The sequence below is a fragment of the Schistocerca nitens genome, chromosome 3, assembly GCF_023898315.1.
Source record: "Schistocerca nitens isolate TAMUIC-IGC-003100 chromosome 3, iqSchNite1.1, whole genome shotgun sequence".
NCBI lineage: Eukaryota > Metazoa > Arthropoda > Insecta > Orthoptera > Acrididae > Schistocerca > Schistocerca nitens.
In genome coordinates, this window is record NC_064616.1 from 516,922,549 (window position 1) to 516,948,374 (window position 25,826).

Consider the following 25,826-nt stretch of genomic DNA (forward strand, 5'->3'; position numbering starts at 1 on the left):
AGAATTTAATGATGACTTTCATACCACCTACTTTCTGAACACTGTCCTGGATAACCTGAGAGGATAATTTCTTCTTCTATACACACTTCACAGTTGCCGTGATTTCTTAATGTTGACAGGTACTATACTATAAAAATAGCAGTCACACTAGTTTTTATTTATCAGTGACATTTTGAGATAAAATGTCTAATGGTGGCTATCATTTTTGTGTTTGGCAAGATTTTTGTTTTAATTTTTATTTCTTTATTCCAGGTACTGTAATCCTATTTTTTATATGTGTATTGTTGAGCTATACTGCAATACAATGCTCAGTAGCTGACATTGTTTTTCATAATTGAGAATTGCCTCCCTGTATTGCTCAGTGCACAGTTCAAAGATAAAATATTTGGTAATTGTATTTTTCTCATGTTGAGATTTAAGTAACTTCCTCTAATATAATTTCAGATTCAAATTTTATTGTTCACATCAATTTACTTTTATCGTATTTTAGGTTTCAAGATGAAAAAACGAGTAGGTGAAATAGAAGAATTTGCGTTTGGTGTCTTACCTCCAACAAGTGAATCTGAAACACAGGTCAGACAACTTCATATTACCATAGCGATATCTGGATGGCTGACAGACTTAGAATCTGACAACTTCACTCGGCCATGGCAATCCTTGTTTTGCTCTCGAGAGCAATATTATCTCAGATATGAATCATCATACCTGCTGGAGCTGGGTCAGGCCTTAGATTACATCCTCAGTTTTGCTGTTTCAATGGCAGCACAAGAAGCCCTCAAATACACAGTACTCTCTGGTAAGTTGCTGATACTGTTAATGATGTTGGTAGTGTTATGAGTCTCATAGTAATAATCTGATGATTTTGTCTTTTGTATGTTAAAGGTTAAACTGTGATGGAGTTTTGAAACATACATTCAGTTACACTCTTGTTCCCTGCAAAACTTAACCAAGTTCTCTGTCTTTCGTCAGAAGAAGTTACTATAATCCCTTGTATTTTTCTATGGTTGGGGGGGCATTAGGAATAACAGGTGGTACCCACTAGGTGACCCTATTGCAAGCATACTGCACTTGTGAAAGGTACATGGCCACCCTTGCCCGTGGGTGCTTGTCCAGGGCAATACAGACATGTGGGTTATGGCCAGGCTGCTTGACTGCCCATGCGTTAGCTGTTCGCCGACCCCTGCCCATGGACAGCCACGGTGAGCTAATACATCCTGTGCTGTGGGGTGTATACACTAATCAGTAATTGAACAGGGTGTATATGACCCAGGAGATCTGGGAAAAACCCGGGAATTTTTTCGTCCGGGAGAAAACCGGGAATCTTTTAGAATTCCGGGACGTTTCCATTGTTTTTGTTTTCCGTTGAATTGTTGTAATTTTGACTGGCAAGAACTGATACTCTAACAAAGGATATTACTGTATACTGCTATTTCAGAATAATACTGCAACAATAAAACAGGAATGAGAGAAAAAAACGAAAATAAAACTTAAATTGCAAAGGAAATGCACCATATACAGCAACAAAACACAGTGCTCATACAAGCGTCTGCCAACGGCAAAATATGTCAAAGGCTTTAGGAAGGCACGACCATTACAGTCGCAGGTTCGAATCCTGCCTCGGACATGGATGTGTGTGATGTCCTTAGGTTAGTTAGGTTTAAGTAGTTCTAAGTTCTAGGGGACTGATGACCTCAGAAGTTAAGTCCCATAGTGCTCAGAGCCATTTGAACCATTTTTTTGCTTTAGGAAGACTATGCAATGTTCCGTAACAACAAATTGCCTCCGATGAGTGTGACGTCAATGTACATTAGATTCGTTTTAGCAGTTACGAGCGGGATCATGCGCATGCGCAGTTGAGTAGTACCTTCTCCCACTTCTGGTTACAGAAATGTGGCTGTTGGCTGTGTAAGCAGTCGCAGCAAGCAGCTAGATGCTACCGGGAAAAATTTTACTGGAGCGCCCAAGCTGCCAGATTCTTGTATGCGCAGCAGGCCCAGTTGTAGGAGAGGGTTGGGGGACAAATTAATAGTATTGAGGGAAAAAACCTTGTTTCACAAAGCGACTAGCATCCAGCGCAACTTAGTCTATCGATTATTCAAATGACTTTGAAACGCATCTCTGTCGGTTTTTGAACATTTTTGAACACATTCTAAGTTGATTTCTGAATGAATCGTAAGTTGATTTCTGAATGAATTGTAAGTTGATTTGTGAATGCGTGCATAGTGTACATGATGTCTCTGTCAGGGGAATCCTCGTCGCATGTAGAAACAAACTTTCCTACAGACAAAAGGGGCTATACGAACTACAGGAGTGGAAATAAACGAATAACGCGTAAGAAAGGTTACGTATTACCTTTTCGGTGTATCTGAGAAAATAAAATTTTGACAGATAATTGTTGGCCAGATCGCTATACCAGTAAGGGCCAGTTGTACAGTCCCCGGCTAGCAGCCGCTTTAAATTCTATTCTGGAAGAAGCGCGGAAAACGCGTTGTACGAACATCTAGCAACCCCTAACCGGAGAATAATTGCGGGATAACCAAACCGGTGATTCTGGCAGAGTTAGTGGAGTTAACCTGTGAATAAGCTTTGACATTGGCAGGAATACTTACAGAATTAGTGATAACAAGACTGTTTGTTAGAACGAGGAAGGAGAAGAAACGGGGACATTACATAAATTATGGAACAATATGACGATTCCAAGTTTGTATAAAAATTTCGTACTACTACTTTTCGATCTCATACTTGAGTAACTGGAGCGTATGAATGAAGTGTGAAACTGTTTCCTAACATAAGGGTATTTGATTGTAGTAGGCCTTATTGGCATTTGATATTGGTACTTTGTGCATTATATTCTGTTGTTACAAAAAAGACAGTTTGTTCCAAAACAGTCTCGTTTATTTGGTGTGTATTACAATTGTTGCAGTATTAGAAAGGCCGATTTTGTTTTATCTAGCAGAGAGTGAGAAAATACACGCAATCAGATCGGTAAACCACACCAGTCTTGGGTCCTATTTGCATTAACAGCTTTTTCAGTATGAGGCAACGACATTTCGACTTTTTATGTAGCAAAAAATTTGATGAACTTTGATGAGGTAATAGATTCTTTCGCAGAAAGGAAAGCATGCCATGTAAAGCTGTAGCAAGATTAGAGATAAAAAAAATTCTAGGAGCTAAGGATTGAAGAAATGTATATTGTCTTGCATGTCTCATGTCTTTACTGGGTATATGTATCCTATTTTTAATTTTATGTCACACAAAGCAGCAAATTATTAGCTGATAGGGAATAAGGAGTGCAAATTTTCTGAAGAGTTCTCTTTTTTTTTTCCACCTGTCTGACAGTCAAGCATTAATTGCTTTGCAGAACAATGAAGTTATTTTTGTCGTTTTGCTAAGGAAATTTTATTTTTAATTCCACACACTGTTCGATGCATTCCAAGTGCACGTTTTCAACTTCTAGCACGTGTGGCATTATGCATAAAGAACCAAACATGAGATAACACAGTACTGGTACTCAAAGAAAATTTACATCCCGAAAGCCACATTGAAAATCTTAATATCAGGTCGTGGCCTACTTAACTGGGAATCTGGACATACAAATGTACGCTTTAAATGTGCACATTTTAGTATGGGCCTCGAAATTCCTATGCTCTTGGAGTATCCTCTGATGTCTTGTTTCTTCTATGACATAATGTACGATCTTTTAATGTTTTACACATACGAACATACGGGCTTCCTACGACATCGTAGCTGTGCAAACACGGTGACGCCTGTCATCTGGCACTCTCTGGCAACTGTGGAAACGATCCTATTTCTAACAGGTCACAGGAAAATATTCCGAATGGTGGTTTGAAAAGCGTTACCATCAAAGTACCATTCTGGCAGTTACAACGGAGCTATGTGCGATAATGTACGATGAATTTCTTAAATCACAGAGCATTTGACTCTCATTTAAAAATCAACTCTTTGATGACGAGCCATTTAGATGAATTTCAAGACCAGAAGATCAGGCATTTAAGCCGTTATTAAAACTTTTACCATCACATTTGTGTGATACATCTTCAATTGTAATACGTGCATAAAAGACCAAAATTTTATGTGAAAGCTTAGCTTCTCTTGCAGCGTATTAATCATACAGACCAATATTATATGTGAAGGCTTTGCGCTTCGTGCAGCAACACTATGTATATTAATTTAAACATTAACTTTTTTTGTTTGTGCGTTCGTGCTACTTAACAGTGATGTTGCTATTGGCTGACTACATCATGTGTCCTAAGCTCTGAATACTCGCTGTCATCGGCTGGCGACATCACGTGACATGAGCTATGACTGACTTACAAAAGCGCATCGCAATCTCGATTTCAGTTGCTTCCGAAAGTAACATGCGGTGTTTGGTGGAATTTGAATTTATACTTTCGTAATAAGAAAATATGCAGCATACATGTTGCTGCAAATCAAAGTTCTTTCCAAAACGCATTTTTTTCCCCCTTTGTTTAGTATTATAAAGTGCCGGGAAATTCTACTCCCGTGTATAAAACCATAAGCATTCAAAGGACATCTACAGTTCCGAGAGAAAATATACTGTCAGTTAACAGGGAAAAAGTATGTTTTCACCTGGGAGAAAGTGTATTTTTAACCGGGAAATCCAGGAATTTTTTTCCTTGTGCACGTATACACCCTGTTGAATTACTCACCTAATGTTGAAATAGGTTATTGTGGCATGGGCTCTACAAGACACTGTAACCTTTTAACAGCTGCTCCTTGTTGATAGATCGCAGCAGGATTGGAGATGTACACATGTGTAGCAAGGAATCTAGATGCATTCATTAGGAGTTACATTAGAACTCCATTAAAAGTTCTTTCAAATATATCAAGTGTTTATCAAAATACAGTGGCACAGTCGGTTTGGAATAATGTGGTGGTATGTTATCTGTGCATACCTCATTGGAATATGGTAGATAAACGAATGAGTCACATGATCATCATTTGATTCTGTGGGGGGAAACGGTTGAAATACCTGCAATAACATTTCCTTTAACATAAATATTTTCTATGGTGGCTTACTGCTGCTAGCTTAAATTTCTACCAGCTAACAAGAAGGATCCATTCCCCTGTGCCCTTTTTCATTTAGTGATACCATCATATATTCCAGCTAATTTGTCCAGGACACATTTTACCATGCCCATGGTTTTTCTAGTAATGTTTCTGTGCCCATGTTCATCTCTGTATCTTCTCATGTGTGATTGGGAGGTATATTCATGTAGGACATGACCTAATTAATTGGACATGACTCCTGCGATGGTTTTTAAAACAAGACTATGGCTAATTTTCTTCACTGGCTTACTATAACCTGAGCTTGTGCTCCAGTTCTAGTGGCGTCAGAATTGTGAAAGTATTAAACTCTTTACTTACCTACCGGCATGCAGGCTTGTGTATGTCATAATGAAGAGATGTTTATCAGTGGTATGGCTGCTCATATTTGTCAAAATGATCTGAGCATATGATGTATGTAACCAAAGGTGACTTCTGTCATTCACACATTTCTTGACCAGAGCAGTAGATCCTGGAAATGGAGGTAACAATTGAAGACATAGATACACTCAAATGCATTGAGATTTTTATGTCTTGCCCTTTGTGTTTCTGCTTGTCCATCTGATGGTCAGTGTAAGGTCTGAAAGTATCATGGTCAAATCCCCAGCCAAGCTGATTCTCATAATGAACCTTTCACTCTCTGGGAACTGCTTCAGGCTCTTACCTCATCTTATAATATGGCCACAGGCCCTGATTCAGTTCATATTTAGATGATCCAACACCTGAATGCTACTAAAAGACTGCAACTACTCAGTGTCTTGTTTTTATTTGGCTTGAAGGGTGTTCCCTTCACAATAGTGTAATATTGTCATCCCAAATCTTGAGCTAGGCAAAAACACTACATCTCTCAACAATTAGTGAGCAATTAGTGTCACTAATGTACTCTGCAAGCTATTTGAAAGGATGGGTGCTGGCAGGCTATGCTGCATTCTAGAGTCTCTGGCTCAGGGCCTTTTTGACCCCCTACCAGTGTAATTTCCAGGATGGACGAGCCCCAACTGATCATCCAGTCTGGTTGGAAACAGTAATATGGCATGCTTTTTGTAAATGCCAAAATCTCATTGCAGTCTTTTTTGGCCTACATAAGGCATGAGACACTGCTTGGTGCCATCACATTTTACTTACCTTCCATGACTGGTGCTTTCGAGACTCCCTACAAATATTTATTCGTCAGTATTTATTCTACTGGTTGTTCCGGGTTCGAGTTGGTACTTCACTCAGCTCTCCATGATTAAAGGAGAATAGTGTCCCACAGGGCACTGTCCTGAGTGTCCTCATTGCCATCAATGGGCTAATGACCTCTGTTGGGCCATTGGTTACCCCTGGACTGTATGTCACTGACTTTTGCATTTGGTACAGCTCCTGCTCAGTAACCTTGGCTGAATGCTAGCTCCAAGGTGCCATTCATAGGGCATCTGTATGGACCCTTTGCCATGGTTTCCAGTTCTCTCCACCAAAAAACGGGTTATGCATTTCTGTCGCTGTACCACAGTTCACCCTGACGCAGAATTCTACTTGAGTACCCAGCACTTCGAAGTTACCATACAGTCTTGGATTTGTGGGCCGCCTCCTTGATAAAAAGCTCTCTTGGCTGCCCCATATTCATCAACTGAAGACAAGTTGCATGTGGAAGCTTAATGTCCTCTGCTTCCTTGTGCACTTCTCTTGGGATTCAGATTGTGCTACACTTCTCCGTCTCTACTGCGTCCTGGTCTCATCTCAAGTGGTTGCCGGGCTTATGCCTTGGCTGTGCCTTAAGCTTTGAAATTGTTATATGCAGTCCATCATCGTGGGGTTAATCTGACCACTGGTGCCTTCTGGACTAGTGCCATAGAAAGTCTCCTTGCTGAAGTGGGAATCTTCCCTCTTCAGTTTCGATAGTACCAATTTTTAATATTCTATGCAGTTGCCATTCTACAATTCCCCTATGGTCCAACATACCCCGTTCTTTTTCCATACAAGGGCAACTGACCTCCTGATACGTGCCTTTTGGTGATATTACCAGTTGGAATGTGCCACGCAGCCCTCTGCCAGTGATCTCCACCTCTCCTCCCAAAAAGGTACTCCTTGTGTTTTCTCATACAGTCCTGCCCCCCTTGATTGGTGACCAAGCCATGAACTAGGACTGATTTATTTCCAGGTCCATAAATATCAGTCGATCCTCCTCCCCCATCCTCCCCCCTCCTCCCTCCTCCCCCTCCTCCCTCCTCCCCCTCCTCCCTCCTCCCCCTCCTCCCCCTCCCCCTCCCCCTCCCCCCATGACTTCTTGTCATTCATTACATTCAGCTCTTCAGGAGTTTCAGGAATTCTTCTATCTTTTACACTAATGGCTCTAAAACTAAGGATAAGACGGGATGTAGTTTAGCTGATAGCTATTAACAGAGCTCTTCACTTTTTTAAATGGATCTCACTCAACCACTTTTTTTATATGTAGTGACTTTACTCTTGTCAGCCTGTGGTCTCTGCTGTTCACAGTCGTCTCACTGAGCTTAGCCATTCTGACTGCTCAGCTTAGTTGTCTCTCTCTGGATCCCACATCATGTAAGTATCCCCAGGAACGAACAGGCTGACTGTTTGGCTAGAGGACCGATTAATCACCCCCATTTGCTTTGCCAGCTCCAGGTATGGATTTATGGGTACAAGTAAGACCTCTGCTCACTTGGAGATGGAATGATATCTGGTTGGCTCTGCCCCCTCTAATAAACTCTGCACTATCAAAGAGACTACTGCTGCATGGTACTTTTCTTTTCCGTTCCTCCCAGAATGAATCCACCATCCTATGTTGCCACAACATCAGTTAAACCAGGCTAATCCATAGTTTTATTTCATGTAACGAGCCACACCAAAATTGTAGTTGTGGAGCCTTACAGACGGTAGCTCATATCCTGCTGGAATGCCTCTTTCTTCTCATCCTCCATGCTGAGGATGACTTTCAAAATTCTTAGCTTAAAATATTGACAGCTCATTCACAGACAGTTGAGCTGGTTCTGCATCTTCCCCTTGAAAGTGAGCTCTATTTTGAGATATAACAGGGCATATATGCCTTGGAACAGCTGGGATATCCACAAAAAAACCAGGAATATTGTCATCCTGGAGAAAATCAGCAAAAATCCTTGAATTTTTTAGAATTTTGGCAATTTTTCATTGTTTTAGTTTTCATTTAAATTGTTGTAATATTTGCTGATAAGAACTGAAACACTAACAAAGAATTTTACTTTAGCCAACTTCTGCAGATTAAAACTGGAACAAAAAAACCTAAACGAGAGGAAAACACCAAAATTGAAACTTAAATTGCGTGCGTGACGTCACAACTGTTCACATTAGTTTCATTTGATCATTTGCCAGTGTGCTCACGTGCATTCCCAGAGCTGAATTCACAAATGAGCAGTTCCTCCTCCTGCTTCTGCTACCTAAGTGTGGCTGTTGGCTGTTTGAGCAGTAGCAACAAGCAGCCAGATGCTAGCCAGAAAAGATTTTCTAGTGCACCCAAGCTGCCAGATTTGTGAAGGAAAACAAAATGGATTTCTGGGGATGGAAGCTATCAAGCGAATTAAAATATATTCACGTAATTACAGAAGACTAAAATATATTATTAGTTTCAGTTTTCTTATTTTAGTTCCACGTTATTGGCAATTGAACATTAATCGTCTTTCAAAAAATGTAGATATTTATGTTGTCTTGGTAAAGAAATTTTGCTTTTATTAATATTTTTTGCACAAGCAACCAATTTATTTTAAATGATGTGTTTTGTTCCACACTATAGGCTAGTTTCACCTGTTTGCTGAATTCAAATGCACATTTTCATCTTCTGGCACGTACGACATAATACCTTAATAAAGAACCAAACATGAGATAATACAGTACCTTTATTCCAAGAAAATTTTCTTTCTGAAACCACATTGAAAAGTTTAATACGAGGTAGTGGCCTACTTCAGTCAAAATCTGGTCATATGATTGTGCACTTTGTGCCGAATTATGCAGTTTAGTATGGTTTACGAAATTTTGATGCCCTTGGAGAACTTTGATGTTCTGTTTGTTTTATGACATTATTTATTTATTTATTTATTTATTTTACGTATACACCCTGCATAAGGTTTTAAGCTGTCTTCAAGGCAGAGTTGGGACGCTTGTAGTTTGGGCATCTCCTGCTGGAAGATTGGAAGATGGGTCTCGGGGACTCCCTGCCCTACCTCCTTGACCAGTTCACTCTTTCATACCTCTCTTGTTGTGTTTTAATTGCTTTTCAATGTGGTTTGTCTCCTTTTTTGTGCACCCTGTTTGCTATTTTGGTGTTATTGCTCTGTTAAATAGTGGGTGCTCTCTAACCCGTTAACCACAGTGTAGCAGGGGTGTGATGCCTGTGGGTGGGATGACTCTCAATGCATGCCGAGCCTCGGGGATGCCCATCTGCTGCCTTATGTATTTCTCTTCTCTTGGTTTTATTATTGACAGTCAACTGATGTCCATTACATTTTTAACCTTCTCACTTTAACTGTTCTGAATCTGCCGTCTTGAAGACATTCTTTCCTCTGTAACTGGCACATGTCAGATGCAGGGTGGTGCTTTTCTCGCCATTGGATGAGCCCTGGGAGCCCCTCATCTGCTCTGATCTACTTATCAGCCCAATCTGTACACTTCTCCATAAATTCTTTCTCACTGCGGCATCTGTAGTGCCTTTCAATGCATCAGTCTTACTGCTCCTGTGTACTTTCAACACCAGAACAAGTACTTCACAGACATCTCTAATTACAGATGAACTAGACTGATGACCTTGCTGTTTAGAACCTTAAGCCTGTCAACCAACCAACTATCTGTTGTCATTCAGCTGAATCTTTGACATAATTTGGAGGAATCTATTTCTGCTCAATAAATTTGGGCAGTAACTACGGGAGACACAAGAATATTGACTCTAGTGATGTATGATGGGCTTTTGGCTGATGCTCAAGTGGGGAAATTATAACCAATAACTTTTTTTTTATTTCCACATGTGTGACCCCTTTCCAACCAGATATTGTACTTACAGGAGTGAGCCGATTTGCACTTGTCAGTTACCTTGTCTTCTGTGTGACATAAAGATTAGTCTGTTCTTTGAAGCCCTCTTTTCAGTGTTATCAGGACTAATATTTTATGGTTCTACATTCATCACAGAATCCTGTTCATTTCATGAGCCTATGACAGAAAAACTGTTTCATGGTTCAGAAAATGAAGAAACATTGGAAGAGGACATTAACAATTAGTTCAACAAAAGTTTTGCCAAATCAAAACAAGAAATACTTACTTGAAGTTTGATGCAGTTATTTTTGTGCAAATTCAGAATTGTCATCTGAATTGTCAATATCATCATTCTCACTGTTGTCCTTAACAAAATCTTGGTCCAATTCATGAAAAATTTCATTGTCTGTAAGACTGAATCAATAGCTGCCGTCGTACAGCAAGTTGCTTTTATATAACAAATACAGTCTACCAACTGCTTCAGAAAATATATTTCCACGATATATCAGCTGTTTCAGAAACAACATGTCCCTGACAACTCAGCGAAGACCTTCTGAGCCTGTCAGTTGTGTGATTTCGTATTTAAAAGCAGATGAAATTGTTCCCCGACAAATTATGGGATTGGCAGTTTTGAAATTTTTGTGTCCCATCAATTGACAGGATTAGCAGCGGAAGCTATAAAAAAATCCTTTGTTGGAGCAGGCATGTAAAATAATGAGAACCTAGAAGAGATGCAGTTTTGAAACTTTCCAGCTAATAAAAACTGTGCACCGGCCTAGGACTCGAACCTGGAACTGTGCCTTTCATGGGCCATGCTCTTACTGACTGATTTATCCAGGTATGATGCATGATGTGCTCTCATAGCTTCACTTCTGCCATTACCTCTTTCTTGCTTTCCAAACTTCGCAGCAGCTCTCCTGCATTTGTTGCAGGACTAGCACTCCTGCTGCAAAATGAAATATTTATTTTGGATACAATTCTCTAGGCTCTGCTTAGGCTGTTTCCCCACAGTAGCCTTTCTCCCAGGAGTGCTGATCCATGCAAGATATGCAGGAGGGCTTCTATGAAGTTAGAAAAGTAGGAGAAAGGTAATGGCGGGAATGAACCTGTGAGGGCAAGTCATAAGTTGTGCCCGAATAACTCAGTAGAAACATAACATGCGATTTTTAGCCAGCAGACATAATGGTACAAGAGATTATGAGACAGAAGGTCTTGAAACTGGTCATGTGAGCAAATACACAAAATGTCTTAACAGTGGCTGTGAGAGGATTTATTGAATGTGCTTCTGAACTACTTCAGGCACGGACCTTCAAGAACATCAAGATGAAAGAAAGATTATTATAACAAAGGATAGGAACAGAGCAGTCAGTCACAATTCCTCCTCCTATCTGTATATGTACTACTAAGAGTTTTCTGGATGGTAACTCATTCAAATGCACTGAAGATGGCTATTTATAGCTGAAATCTGGATATGCAAGAATGATAACAAAAAGAAAAAAACAGTGGGACTGTGACTGATTGCTGTGTTCCTGTCCTTCCTTAATTAATGTACAGTCACTGTGTATGAAGGTTCCTACAGAAAATTACTTCAAGATTTAGAAGCTTTTCATATACCAACTTTAACAGTAATTTTTATTTGTAATGTTAATGTTTGATAAGAAGAACGATCACCTTAGATAATGTTTTATATAACGTGTAATGTTATGATTTAGAATCAAGTATTTGATCACAACTCACTAGTCTCATGGCAGCAAAACATCTATATAAAAGTGTATAGACCTGAACGTGGCATCAGCACTTCAGTACAGTATTTGTACCTACATGTGACAAGGTTCTTTGCATCGGAAGATGCTGTATTCTTATTCACACTGTTTATTTTGTGTAATTGTTAGCAGTGTATCATTGAATATTCCAGTCTATATTTTTAACAGTGTTTGATAGTGGTCACTTGAAAAAATTGGTTATTTGGGAAGGGTATCTGAAATAATTACTTAACTTGGCATTGTAAGAAAGTTCACATTGTTTCTTAATTTAATGATTTTCATGTAGGTAATGAAAAAAAATTTTTCATTCATTGTGAATTTACCTGTCAGAATATTAAAATATTTTATGATGCTTAATGTTTCAGGTATTATAACAGCAATTACATGGCCAGCATCATTAGTGACTTTGGCATCAGTTATTGACAATCCATGGGGTGTGTGTTGCCGGCGCTCTGCTGAAGTGGGCAAACAACTGGCCGAAGTGCTGCTATCACATGAACAAGGCCAGAGGCCTGTTACACTAATTGGATACAGTCTGGGAGCCAGAGTTATATATTATTGTCTTCGGGTAAATATGAAATAGCTTTGAATTTTTCTCTTAAAACTGAGCAATTCAACTGTTATATTAGTAAACCAAGCCAATATCCTCTTTACATGGACAGTGTTTCTGTGCATAAATTCATTTTAGTTACTTACAATTTGACGGTGGAGGAGCTTTGAATTAGAATTTGAAAACCTGTAGTTTGTTAATAACAGGCTGCATTTCTTGTGAAAAGCTATTGAAATGTATATTGCAGAGAGCTGCGTGCACTTCTGAATGGTGCATAAGGAAGTGCCTGCAATATAAAAATCATCCTCTGCCTGTATTCCCTAAATGGAGCAGTTATTCCTTTTAAACACTTTCACGATGTCAACCATAAATCTTATAAGTGAATAGATGTACTCTTATTCCAGTGCAATAATCCCCAGGAATATTCTTTATCCCTGAACTAAACTGTCCTAGTTATACCGTATGACATCAAGGAATTAATGTATGCAAAGTAAACCATTGTCAGTGTATCTAGAAATATATGTAACCAGTTTTTTTTATTGCTGTTGAGATTATTTCACATGTGTTACGATAACCCCAAGTACATATGTGAAATAAGTGCTATTTGTCGTCATTAATGACAAAGAAAAAATTGCGTTGTATAAACGGAGATTATTTGGATATTAATGAAATTTTGTTGTTTTGAATTTCAAAAAAGTGACAAAGTAACATAAGCTGAGATGAAAAACAAATGTGAAGATGACTTGCTCAGAAATTTTTAAAAGGAATCCTATTGAATTTGTGCTGTGGTTTGTTTCTTCTGATGTAACGTAGATTATTTCATCCCATAAATGAAATCACTTTCACTTTCACTTTCAAAGCAGTGGACAGTTGCTGGTGGTCCTGAACAAAAATAACGAGGTTAACTTCATCTGTGTGGAGTATTAAAGTTGCCATGTTCAGGGCAGCAAAAAGCATTATTATCATTGATTACTTTGAATAGCATAACACAATAACTGGCAAATGGTATGAGAGTCCTCTGGCCCATCTATCTCACCTTTTATGCCTTTTAAAGTGTGTTTTAACTTCATTATCTTATAATTTGACTCCTCTTGTTATAACGTCAAGTTTAACAAATATATTTCAGAACGACACAACACATATAAGTCACAGAGTAAGTTGACAAGCAAGACATGTGTACACGTTAGCATTTGAATGAGCACTGAGTCCCAGTCTAGCGGCCGCTGCTCGGCTGGCCGCGTAGGTGGCACAGTTGCTGCATGGCTGGCAGACAGCGCCGCACGTAGAGGACACGCGTAATTGCGCAGCGGCGCTTTGAATGATCGGCGAGTCACAACACTTTTCCCCCCTTTGAAATTATGGCACTGGTCTTGATGGAGGTGTCCTGGAGATGGCTAACGTCCATAGGCGTTGTTTGACTCGCTGTAAAGTCTCGAGGAGGAGGCGGCTTCCCGTACGGACGGAAGTGTCCCCGATGATAACGGGTCGAGATGACAGGAGACGTAGGGGTCGAATCTGCTGGGGCCCCCTGCAACAATCTGCCCGTTGCGGCAAGTCCAGTTGATATGACAGGAGACATGGGCGATGTGTCGGCGTCCATTGGAGGAGGAGGCGAATAGATTTGCTCTGACAGAGGATGGTCATCCGGTTCCTGCATGGGCACGTCTCCTGGTGGCGTCCGTTCTTGTGCTGGCATCGCGATGACGGTGAGAGGGCTGCGTTGTGAGTATTGAGAGATGCCAAGATCCCGAGCGTCAGGTAGGGCCAAAAGTGGTGTAGCGGCATTCGGAACAGGCGTTGCTGGCACACGAGGCCGAAGCTGGTCCGAATGACGCACTGCAACACCCGTGTCCGTCTGGATTTCATACAGGCGTCTGCCACAGTGTCTTAAGATGCGGCCCGGGCTCCATTTTGGCCGCCTGCCATATCCCCGTACCCAGACGAGGTCGTCGGCGGTGAACCGGCCAAGGGAAGGCACCTGCGGCCGTGAGGTGGGAGGCCGCAGAAGATGAAGTAGCGTGGGGGGCTGTCGACCGTGTAAGAGGTCAGCCGGGCTGTGGTCGCCCATGGTGGTGAAACGGTAAGACGCCAGAAACTGGAGAAGCGTATCGTCAGCAGCAGAAGAAGTTAGAAGTTTCCGCATCTGAGCCTTAAATGTGCGGACCAGTCATTCAGCCTCACCGTTGGATTGTGGATGGAACGGCGGGGCCGTGACATGCATAACGCCGTGACGAGCACAAAAATCCGCAAATTCGGAAGAGGCAAATTGCGGACCATTATCAGTAACAAAAGTAGAGGGGAGGCCTTCCAAAGAAAAAATGCGGGCGAGAGCACTGGTGGTTGCCGCGGTGGTAGGCGACGTGCAACGGGCAATGTAAGGAAAGTTAGAGTAGGCGTCAATTACGAGGAGCCAATAAGTACCTAAAAAGGGTCCCGCAAAGTCAGCATGAATGTGCTCCCAGGGCTTCTCAGGCGAAGGCCACGGTGACAAAGATGACTTAGGGGCAGCCGCCTGTGATGCACAAGGTCCGCAGGCAGCGACCATGTGTGCTATTTCAGAGTCTATGCCAGGCCAGTACACATGACGGCACGCCAGAGATTTTGTGCGAGACACACCCCAGTGCCCTTGGTGAAGGAGGTGCAAGACTGAAGCACGCAAAGACGCAGGTACCACGACACGCGGCGAAGCATTGTCAGTGGAGAGGAGGATAACACCATCCCTAGCCGTGAGGCGGTAGCGCAAAGCGTAGTAGGTCCGCAACAGATCAGAAGTCTTAGCAGACAGGCGATCTGGCCAACCCTTCTGAATACAGCATAAAACCCGGGAGAGGGTAGGGTCAGAAATCGTAGCAGCCGCCAGCCTGTCCCCAGTGATGGGGAACCCGTCCACAACCCACTGCTCGGCGACATCCAGGTGGAAACACAAAAGTTTGTCCCTATCGAATGCCCGATCAAGACTCATGGGAAGGCGAGACAGAGCATCAGCATTTGCATGTTGAGCCGTTGGCCGGTAATGAATCTCATAATTGAAACGAGACAAGTAAATAGCCCAACGCTGGAGATGGTGTGCAGCCTTGTCGGGAAGTGATGTTGATGGATGAAACAAGGAAACAAGTGGTTTGTGATCCGTAACAAGATGAAATTTTGAGCCATAGAGAAAAACACCAAACTTACGAAGAGCATAAATAATAGCCAAAGCTTCTTTTTCAATTTGAGAATACTTTTGTTGGGCATCCGTGAGCATTTTGGAGGCATAAGCAATGGGTTGTTCCGAACCGTCAGAAAAACGGTGCGCAAGGACTGCACCGACCCCGTATTGAGAGGCGTCTGTGGCAAGAACAAGATGTTGGCCAGGTCGATAAGTAGCCAGGCACGGGGCCTGTTTCAGCATAGTCTTCAATTTCTGGAAAGCCGCATCGCATGACGCGGACCAGTGAAAAGGCACGTTTTTATGCAACAGGCGATGCAACGGCTGAGCCACCGAAGCCGCAGACGGTAAGAACTTGTGATAGTATGCTATTTTCCCCAAGAAGGCCTGCAGTTCCTTAACAGATGTAGGGCGAGGAAGGGCATCGATCGCAGCGACAGTTTGCTGAAGCAGACGAATACCATCCCGAGAGAGTTGAAACCCCAAGTACGTGATAGATGCCTGAAAAAATTGTGACTTCTGAAGATTACACATAAGACCGGCAGTCTGTAAGACATGAAAAAGTGTGCGGAGATTTTGAAGATGTTCTTCAGTGGTGGAGCCAGTGACAACAATGTCGTCCATGTAATTGATACACCCAGGGACAGGGAGCAATAATTGTTCCAAGAATCGCTGAAAGAGAGCAGGGGCGCTAGCAACCCCGAATGGCAAGCGTTGGTATTGATAGAGGCCGAAAGGCGTGTTAAGGACCAGAAGCTGCCAGGAAGCAGCGTCGAGAGGAAGTTGATGATAAGCTTCTGACAGGTCAATTTTAGAAAAATACTGGCCTCCAGCAAGTTTAGTGAACAGTTCTTGAGGACGGGGCATAGGGTAAGTGTCGATGAGGCATTGAGCATTTACAGTGGCTTTAAAATTACCACAGAGACGAATATCACCATTTGGCTTAGCAACGACAATGACAGGAGAGGACCACTCACTGGAAGTGACAGGAAGCTAGACCCCTGAAGTAGTGAGACGATCCAACTCCCGTTTTACCCGATCACGAAGGGCCACAGGAATGGGCCGAGCCCGAAAAAACTTAGGCCGAGCAGTGGGTTTGAGTGTGATATGAGCTTCAAAGTCGTTTGCACGGCCTAACCCAGGAGAAAAAAGGGACGGAAATGTTGTCGACAAGGAATCCAGTTGAGCATAAGGAATAGCATCAGAGACAATATTGTTAGAGTCATCTATGGAGAACCCAAAAACGCGAAAGGCATCGAAACCAAAAAGATTTTCTGCGTTGCTCTGGTCGACCACAAATATGGGAACAGTGCGAACAACGGATTTGTAAGATACCTCAGCATTAAACTGTCCCAAGAGAGAAATCTTCTGTTTATTGTACGTCCGTAATTGCCGAGTGACAGGTGACGGGAGTGGAGAACCCAACTGAAGATATGTCTGAGAATTAATTATAGTGGCAGCAGAACCGGTATTCACTTGCATGCAAACATCTCGACCAAGGATTTGGACACTGAGGAATAACTTCCCTGAAAGGGAAGAAGTGCAATTGACAGACAACACAGAATCAGAATCAGCGTCATGTTCATGAACATGATGTATGCGGTCAGATTTGCAAATGGAAGACACATGACCTTTCTTTTTACAATTGTGACACACAGCCGAACGTTGGGGACAATCCTCGCGTGAATGTTTCGTAAAACACCGCGGACATGAAGGAAGTTGCCGGGGGTTTTGCTGCAGTTTCTTAGCGGGTTGTTTACGGCTAGGCCGAGGCTGCGTGTGGAAGCGCACTGCGGCCACGTCGGCCGATGGGGACGCGCCGCATGCGTCGTCAACAGTTGTATTTCCCCGACATCACCCCATGCCTCTATTTGCGCCCCAGCAGCGCGAGAAATTTCAAAAGACTGCGCAATGGAGAGAACTTCATCTAAGAGTCGGATTTGCCAACTGAAGGGCCCGTTGCCGAACTTCTTTGTCGGTTGCTTACCGGATAATAGCATCCCGTACCATGGAATTTGCATAGGATTCTTTGTGAACGTCAGTAACAAATTGACACTTTCGACTGAGGCCGAGAATTTCAGCAGCCCAAGCACGATAGGATTGATGTGGCTGTTTTTGACAACGATAAAAGGCAACACGAGAGGCTACCACATGTGTTTGCTTTTGAAAATAGACAGACAGAAGTGAGCACATTTCAGCAAAGGACAAAGATGCAGGATCCTTCAAAGGAGCCAATTGCGACAACAACCGATACATTTGAGGTGAAATCCAGGAAAGGAACAGAGACGTACATGGTTGTTCGTCCGTGACATTAAATGCCAAGAAGTGCTGTCGAAGACGTTTTTCATAATCAGACCAGTCTTCCGCCGTCTCGTCGTAAGGAGGAAAAGGAGGTACAGCCAACGACGAGAAATGCCCCGCATTTGACGCTGCGATGAAATCGCGAATCGCCGCTGTTAGAAGCGTTTGCTGTTCAAGGAGATTTTGCAGTAGTTGCTCGACAGTAGCCATGGAACCCTGTGGGTCAACGATGAAAAGGAAAAATCCCATCCTCGTCGCCAATTGTTATAACGTCAAGTTTAACAAATATATTTCAGAACGACACAACACATATAAGTCACAGAGTAAGTTGACAAGCAAGACATGTGTACACATTAGCATTCGAATGAGCACTGAGTCCCAGTCTAGCGGCCGCTGATTGGCTGGCCGCTTAGGTGGCGCAGCTGCTGCATGGCTGGCAGACAGCGCCGCACGTAGAGGACGCGCGTAATTGCGCGGCGGCGCTTTGAATGATCGGCGAGTCACAACACCTCTGACTGGAACTGTCCACTTTTAGTGGACCCTCTTTCTTCTGTGACTACCTTGGGATCATGGGAGTGATGACCTCACCATTTGGTCCCATAAACCCTCACAATTAATCATTAATCAATTCTGGGCCATCTAGACGGGGAAAAAAATGGTGGAGAGAGGCACAGATTGCCAGGAATTAAAAGAATCACCTTTCATGAGGACAATCCACTTGCCCTTAAAGGTTCTTTGACAGTGGTAAAAGTGAAATGTGAAATCTGGATGTTGAAACATCCACCCTATGCAACAGATTTGACTCGCAATGACTTCCATCCACCCCCTGTCTAAAGAAATGAGTGTCTGAAAAATATCATATGTTGAATGAAGAGTTATGGAAGCAAAATACAGATATTTTGCAGAACTTTAATGTGAAATGGCCACATAGGCTTAGTTGTAGTAAAACAAATGGCAGGCAGCAATTCATGTGATGAATACTATGAAACTGCAGGATGAATACTATGAAACTGCAGATTATCTAAACAGAGGGGGCATATAAATCACTTGCATGGCTCAAATATGAGTACTGCTCTAGTGTAGTGGTTCAATTTGTAATGGGACCCACCATCTTTCTCAAACACACACAAAAACCACTACAGTGACTACACAGCAATTAATAGTAATATAAAAGTTATATTTAGTACGAAACTGAACTATTATTATATTGCAAATTATTTGCTGTGTAAGAATTTTAAAAGTGGTGAAGGGAGCATTATTAAAGAAAAGAAACAGTATTTTGTCCAATAAGAAATTTATTTCATACAAATTAAATGGTAAACTCAGTAAGATTTGTGGTATTGTTTAGTCTTGGTGTTAACGGTACTTTCTGTTTCTGGATTGGGGCTTGTTAGTTTTAGGCATAAATCGTTTTCCATGCAAAGTCTGTTTGCATAATTTTTTTTTTTTTTTTTTTTTTTTTTTTTTAATGAGACTAGAAAGTGAATGCTTGCATAAGTAATCAGCTGTGTATCCCATTAAGTCCTTCAAAGCTATATTTGCAAGCCCTTGGTACTATCCCTTGATTTTGACCCAAAATGTGACTAGGCTTGAGTTTTTAAAGAAAATTTTCAGAGAAGAATCACACAATAATTCCATTAGGGAGTCTTCCTCAGATGTTGACAGTTCTAGCTCCTTAAAGGTGTGCTCTACAGACAGATTTCTTATCCATAACTGTTCATCAGGAATTCTCGGAACTTAACAGCTAAAACAAGGACCAATTTTAAGTAATACTCTTGCATAAACAAACAACTTTCAGTGGGCGTAACATAAAAATATCAGTTTGTAAAAACTCTAAACTCAAAACATTGAACTGTAACCATTACCATTTTAAATAAAAAGCAGTAGAACATAATTGCTACTTGTCTTCATTGAATGAAAAATAATATCATGAAAATAGTAATACTTACATTTAATAAGAAATACTTCAAATCTAACTGTTTACCCGCCAGGTTAGCTCAATGTGCTAATGCGCTGCTTCCTGGACTCAGGTAGGCTCGCTGGGCTTGGATCAAATCCGCCCAGCGGATTACCGACAAGGGCCAGTGTGTCGGCCAGCCTGGATGTGATTTTCAGCCGGTTTTCCACATCCCAATAGATAAATACTGGCCTGGCCCCCATGCCCCACCTCAGTTGCACGACTCGCAGACATTTGAAAACATTCACACTATTTCATGGCTTACACTAGATGCAGACAGCGGGGGTACGCTAATTCTGTCCCAGGGGGCACGGGGTGGTGACAGGAAGGGCATCTGGCCACCTACTGTCAATACCATCGCCAAATCCATAGTAACTAGGCCGACCCTGCGTTGGAGTTGGACAAAGGCCCAAAGAAAATGATGATGACTTCAAATCTAAGCGTTTATCAGTAAAATCATTTGAGAATAATTATGTGAAAATAGAGGCCAATACTTAAATATGTTCCTTTACAGCAGCTGCAGGTTTTCTCATTAACTTTGATTCCATATATTTGTAAGAAGTCATTGAGGAGTGAAAATGCATTAAACAACTGTCTTTTACATTACTGTACCATCTTTCAAGTTTTTTAATAGTTACTTCTGTTTTATGTTGAACGTAGAACTTGTGGATATCCTTCCCTAGCAGCGTGAAGATGTTGAGAGCACTGAATATTTCACCCAAATATGAAAGCCATATTAACCAGTTTTTGTAGTTTAACAATTCTAAAAACCTGCTTGCAGATTTTGTATCACTTTCATGCTGCAACAAAAGTGTTTTCATTTCATCGCAAAGCTCAAATAGTCTTGATAGCGCTTTTGCTCTTGACAGCCAGTGTATTTCACAGTACAGGAGAAGAGTTTTGTGCTCACTGCCCATCTCAGCACACAGAATTGCAAACAGTCTTGAATTTTTAGTTCATGATTTAATGACATTCACAACTTTTACTGCATTGTTAACGATTTTCTCTAGGCTTTTACCAGAGCTTTAAGTGCAAGAGCTTCTCAGTGCAGGCCACAGCGAGTCCACTGAACTGAAGGAATAATTGCCCTAACTTTGACAATCAAACCTGAGTAAATGCTAGACCTAGCACCGGCACCGGCAACACATTTTGACCACTCTATTTAATTTCCTGGCATAAAGCCATCAAGACATTTAAAATTTTTTTCCTACATTGTTGTTGATGGCCAAAATTTACAAAAGAGCGTTTCGTCTTCTGTCCTTCCATCAAATTGAAGCCTAACAAAAGCTAACAGAATAGTCTGCCGGCTACATCTGTGCTTTCATTAAGCTGAAGTGAAAAATTTGCTTTAAAACAGTGATCAAGGACAGTTTCACAAAATTTGACTTTCATCGATTCTTCTTTTCACTGTTGTGATTAATTGGAGTGTTTCACCAATTACTTTTGTTTTCTTTTTGCTAAATAAAGCTTCAGATATTATTTTGGCTGCTGGTAAAATAATATTATCTCCTATGCTTTCAGCTGCCCCCTTTTAGGCTATCAAAAAGGTTGTCAATCTGGAGTAGTTATAGTTTGCTTATTTTCTTCACCAGAAGTTCATCACTGATTTTGACTTAAGAAATGCTCATGTATATTTCTGGAAAAAGCGATTGGCGTACTTACTTATTCTGCGTGTTTTCTTGATAAATGTCTTTCAATTTTTTAGGGTTTTATACTTTCGTTAGTAAGTATTTCAAAACACACGACACACTGAGGAAGCAGGTTGTTGTCTTTGCCAAGCACAAACCCATATTTCAAATAGTCAGAATTGTATTTATAAAAGCAGGGTTTGCCTTCTTCTGGAAGAACTACAGTTCGCTAACTTCACTAAAACTGTCAACTTTAAGTGTATTACATGAATCGCTGGTACTGGATGCAGAAGGCTCATCGTCATTAGCTGAAATCTGTCTTCTACAGAATGATCCAGTCTTAATCCATATATCTGTTATGAAATAAATAGAAAATAAAAATATAATATAAAATAAAACAAAACACCACTATAAACATGCATGCACACCATAAACAACAAGCAAATAATGCATGGTACCACAGTCAGAGAAAGACCAATTCAGCTCAAAATTATTGATCTGACACTTGTCGCAAGTGGTATGGAGTGCGGCATTGCTGTATCGCAATTACGAACAAATCCTATGGCTGTGCTGTTCTCATATTGCCCCGAGCATGTTATTAGCCACACTGGTTTCTTGTTTAGAACAGGTGTTGCAAATGACTTTTCAGATTATAAAACTTTTCTCTTGAAATAAACTTTTATACATTTTTCAGTTGGTGAGGTATTTTACTTAGATATTTGAAAGGTTTTTCGGTGGGCCACTGGAATAGATCCCACGACCCACTTGTGGGTGACTACCCAGAGTTTGGGAACCACTGCACTAGATTATGGAATGCATATTAGGTCAGACTAATAGGGAACATCTAGAGTGTATAAAGAAGGGCAGTGTGAAAGGGTACAGATTGGTTTGACTGGTGAGAGAGTGTAAAAGAAAGGTTGAGAAATGTAAAATGGCAATCTTAAAGAAAGACTTAACTCATCTTGTGAGAACCTGCTTAAAAATCTTCAAGAACTGTCTTTAAGAGTAAATACTATTGATATTCTTTGTTCCCCTGTGTATCTATCCCACAGAGATCATGCAGATAAAATTAAGCAAATAACAGCTTTCACAGAGGTTTATAAGCAGACATGTTTCCCACACTCCATTGGTCAATGGAACAGGAAGAAACCTTAAAATATGGTATAGTAAAAAGTACCATCTGCAACACACTACACAATGATTTGCAGAATATGTATGTAGATGTAATGGTAGGAGTAGTGGTAGACTCACCTCACACCAAGGATGGAATCTACTTACTGTCAAATTAGTGGGCAAGATGTAATGGTGATAAAAAAACATTTCTGTTGAAAAATAACAACATTTTCACTGCCAGTCTTGAGATATTTTTCTCCTTGAACTTGCAACTTCAGTGTGTCAGCAAGACTGAAAGAATATTCTCTCAGTGCTAGAATATTTATTGACTTCTGTATTCAATGTACAAAAGCATTAAACAAAGTCCAGTCTCCTCTTCAGGTGCCATAGATGCCAATGGCTTGCTCATCTGAAATATTTAAGTTAGTTCGTTACTTAATTACATGTTCCATAAATCATACTTGTGATAAATGTTATGGTGTGAAACGTGTCAATGCAACACACACATGCCTACACATTTCTGTAAAAAATTATTAATTATTCTATTCAAGAATTCCTCTGTGATACAGGAGGAGTAATTAAGGAGAAACATCTTTAATTTACATTCGAAAACACTTCTGCTGCCTGTCAGATATTTTATTTCCATGGGTAGATTGTCAAACAGTTTAGTATCTGCATATTTCATCCTTTTCTGTGCCAAAGTTACATTCATTAGAGAATAACACGGATCATTTTTCCTTCTGGTATTGTACTTGTGAATATCTGTAGCACCCTCATACTGAGACAGATTGTTAACAATAAATTTCATTAATGAGTAATTGTACTGCAAGGCTTTGGTTAATAGTCCCAACTGCTTCAAGAAATAGCTGGAAGATATACTTGTTTGACTCAATATGTGATTCTGATTACTTTATTTTGTGCTATGAATACTTTTTGCCTAAGTGAGGAGTTGTTGCAAAATAGTATCCCATAAGACATCAGTGAATGAAAATATGCAAAATATTCAAAATATTTCGAATTGCCGACTTTCATATCCCCAAAGTTGAGATTATTCTTATGGTAAAAGTACCCAAACCTAAACTTTTTAACACGTATGCTACATACATTTTCCAGTTTGTTTGCATGAACTCTAAGGACTTAGAATTTTCTACCATGTTTATTTTTTCCTGTGGTATACTAGGTTAATAGGAGATGGGATATTTTTGACTGTACTGAACTGAATGAGCTGGGCTTTTTCAAAGTTTAAAACTAACCTATTTGTGCAAAACCAGTTAGTAACTTCCACGTAAACATCATTTACTATTTTCTCAGTTGATGCTTTGCTAAGCTTCACAACAGTGCTTGTATCATCTGCAAATGGGATTAATTCTTCCTCCCAATTCCAGTGAAATGGTAGATAATTAATATAAAACAAGAACAGTAGTGGTCCAGTGATTGAACCCTCTGGGATTCCCATTGTAATTTCTCCCCAAGCAGTTGATGCTTAAACAGCCTAGATTACTTTCTGCTTTCTGCTTCTTAAATAACAACAAAACTAGGCTTGTGCTGAACTATGTATTCCATAAAAACTTAATTCCTCCAATAGAATGTTACAATTGAAACAATAAAATGTGTTTGATAAGTCATATATGGTCCCAACTAGTGACATTCTATTATTTAAACATTTTATTAAGTGCTCAAGTAGCGTGTCCCTTTAGAAATTCAAACTGACATTGGCAAAGTATCCCATTTCTACACAAGAAGTTGGATTTTATAGAGCTACAACTTTTTGCTGTCTTATTGGAGATGTTATCCACCCTATATGAATATTTACTATTTAGAGTCGTCAAGATCTTCCTTGTCCACTGTATTGCTTCTTTGGAGTACTGCTCTCTTTTTTTTCTTCTGAACTATTCATACCAATTTTTTCACCTATTTTTTAAAAAAAAGTAATTACTTAGAATATCTGCTACACATGAACTGTCCTTTACACTGGGGTGACAAGAGTCATGATATACCTCCTAATATCATGTCCGACCTCCTTTTGCTGGTGTAGTGGAACAACTCAAAATGGTATGGATTCAACAAGTCGCTGGAAGTCCTCTGCAGAAATACTGAGTCATGCTGTCTTTATAGCCATCCACAATTGTTAAAGTGTTAGCGGTGCAGGAGTTTGTGCATGAACTAACCTCTAGATTATGTCCCATAAATGTTCAATGGGATTCATGTTGGTTGAACTGGATGGCCAGATTATTCATTCAAATTGTTCAGAATGTTCTTCAAACCAGTCATGAACAGTTGTAGCCAAGTGACATGGTGCACTGTCATCCACAAAACTTCCATTGTTGTTTCGGAACATAAAGTCCATGAATAGCTGCATATGGTCTCGAAGTAGCCAAACATAACCACTTCCAGTCAATGATTGGTTCAGTTGGACCAGAGGACCCAGTGCATTCCATGTAAACACAGTCCACACCATTATGGGAGCCACCACTGGCTTGTACAGTGCCTTGTTGACGGTTGGGTCCATGGCTTTGTGGGGTCTGTACCACACTTGAACCCTGCCATCAGCTCTTACCAATTGAAGTCAGGACTCATCTAACCAGGCCATAGTTTTCCAGGCATTAGGGTTTAACCAGTATGGTCATGAGCCCAGGAGAGGTGCTGCAAGCGATGTCGTGCTGTTAGCATAGATACCTGTGCCGGTCATCTGTTGCCATAGCCCATTAATGCCAAATTTTGCTGCACTATCCTAACGGATACATTTGTCACATGTCCCACATTGATTTCTGTATTTATTTCATGCAGTGCTGCTTGTCTATTAGCTCTGAAAACTCTATGTAAGTGCTGCTTCTCTCGGTCATTAAGTGTAGGCTGTCAGCTGCTGTGTTGTCCGTAGTATTCTCGGCACACTCATCACACTGTCTGTGGATCACGGAATATTGGATTCCGTAACGATTTCCAAAATGGACTGTCCCATGCACCTAGCTCCAACTGCCACACCACATTCAAAGTCTTTTAATTCCCATTGTGCGGTGATAACCGCAACAGAAACCTCTTCACATGAATCACCTCAGTACAAATGGCAGCTCTGCCAATGCTCTGCCCTTTTATACCTCGGGTATGCGGTACTACTGCCATCTGTATATGTGCGTATCACTATCACATGACTTTTATAACCTCATTGTGCAATGATCGTGATCTCCTTAACAGAAACCATGTCATCTTGTGTGGCTTCTTTCCCTCTCTCTCATTTAATATTATCCCATATTAATTTGATTTTATTGTCTGATCTGTCAATTTCAGA

The 25,826-nt window shown here is 40.8% G+C and overlaps 1 protein-coding gene across 1 annotated transcript in view; it reads left to right on the forward strand.

The window, feature by feature from the left end:
• The window catches only part of LOC126249642 (transmembrane and coiled-coil domain-containing protein 4-like), a 135,289-nt gene that overhangs the window by 55,255 nt on the left and 54,208 nt on the right, over nt 1-25,826 (forward strand). Inside the window, exons 6-7 of the mRNA XM_049951320.1 lie at nt 491-796; nt 12,209-12,411. Of these exons, the coding sequence (XP_049807277.1) occupies nt 491-796; nt 12,209-12,411 (509 nt within the window). The remainder of the gene's footprint in view (nt 1-490; nt 797-12,208; nt 12,412-25,826) is intronic.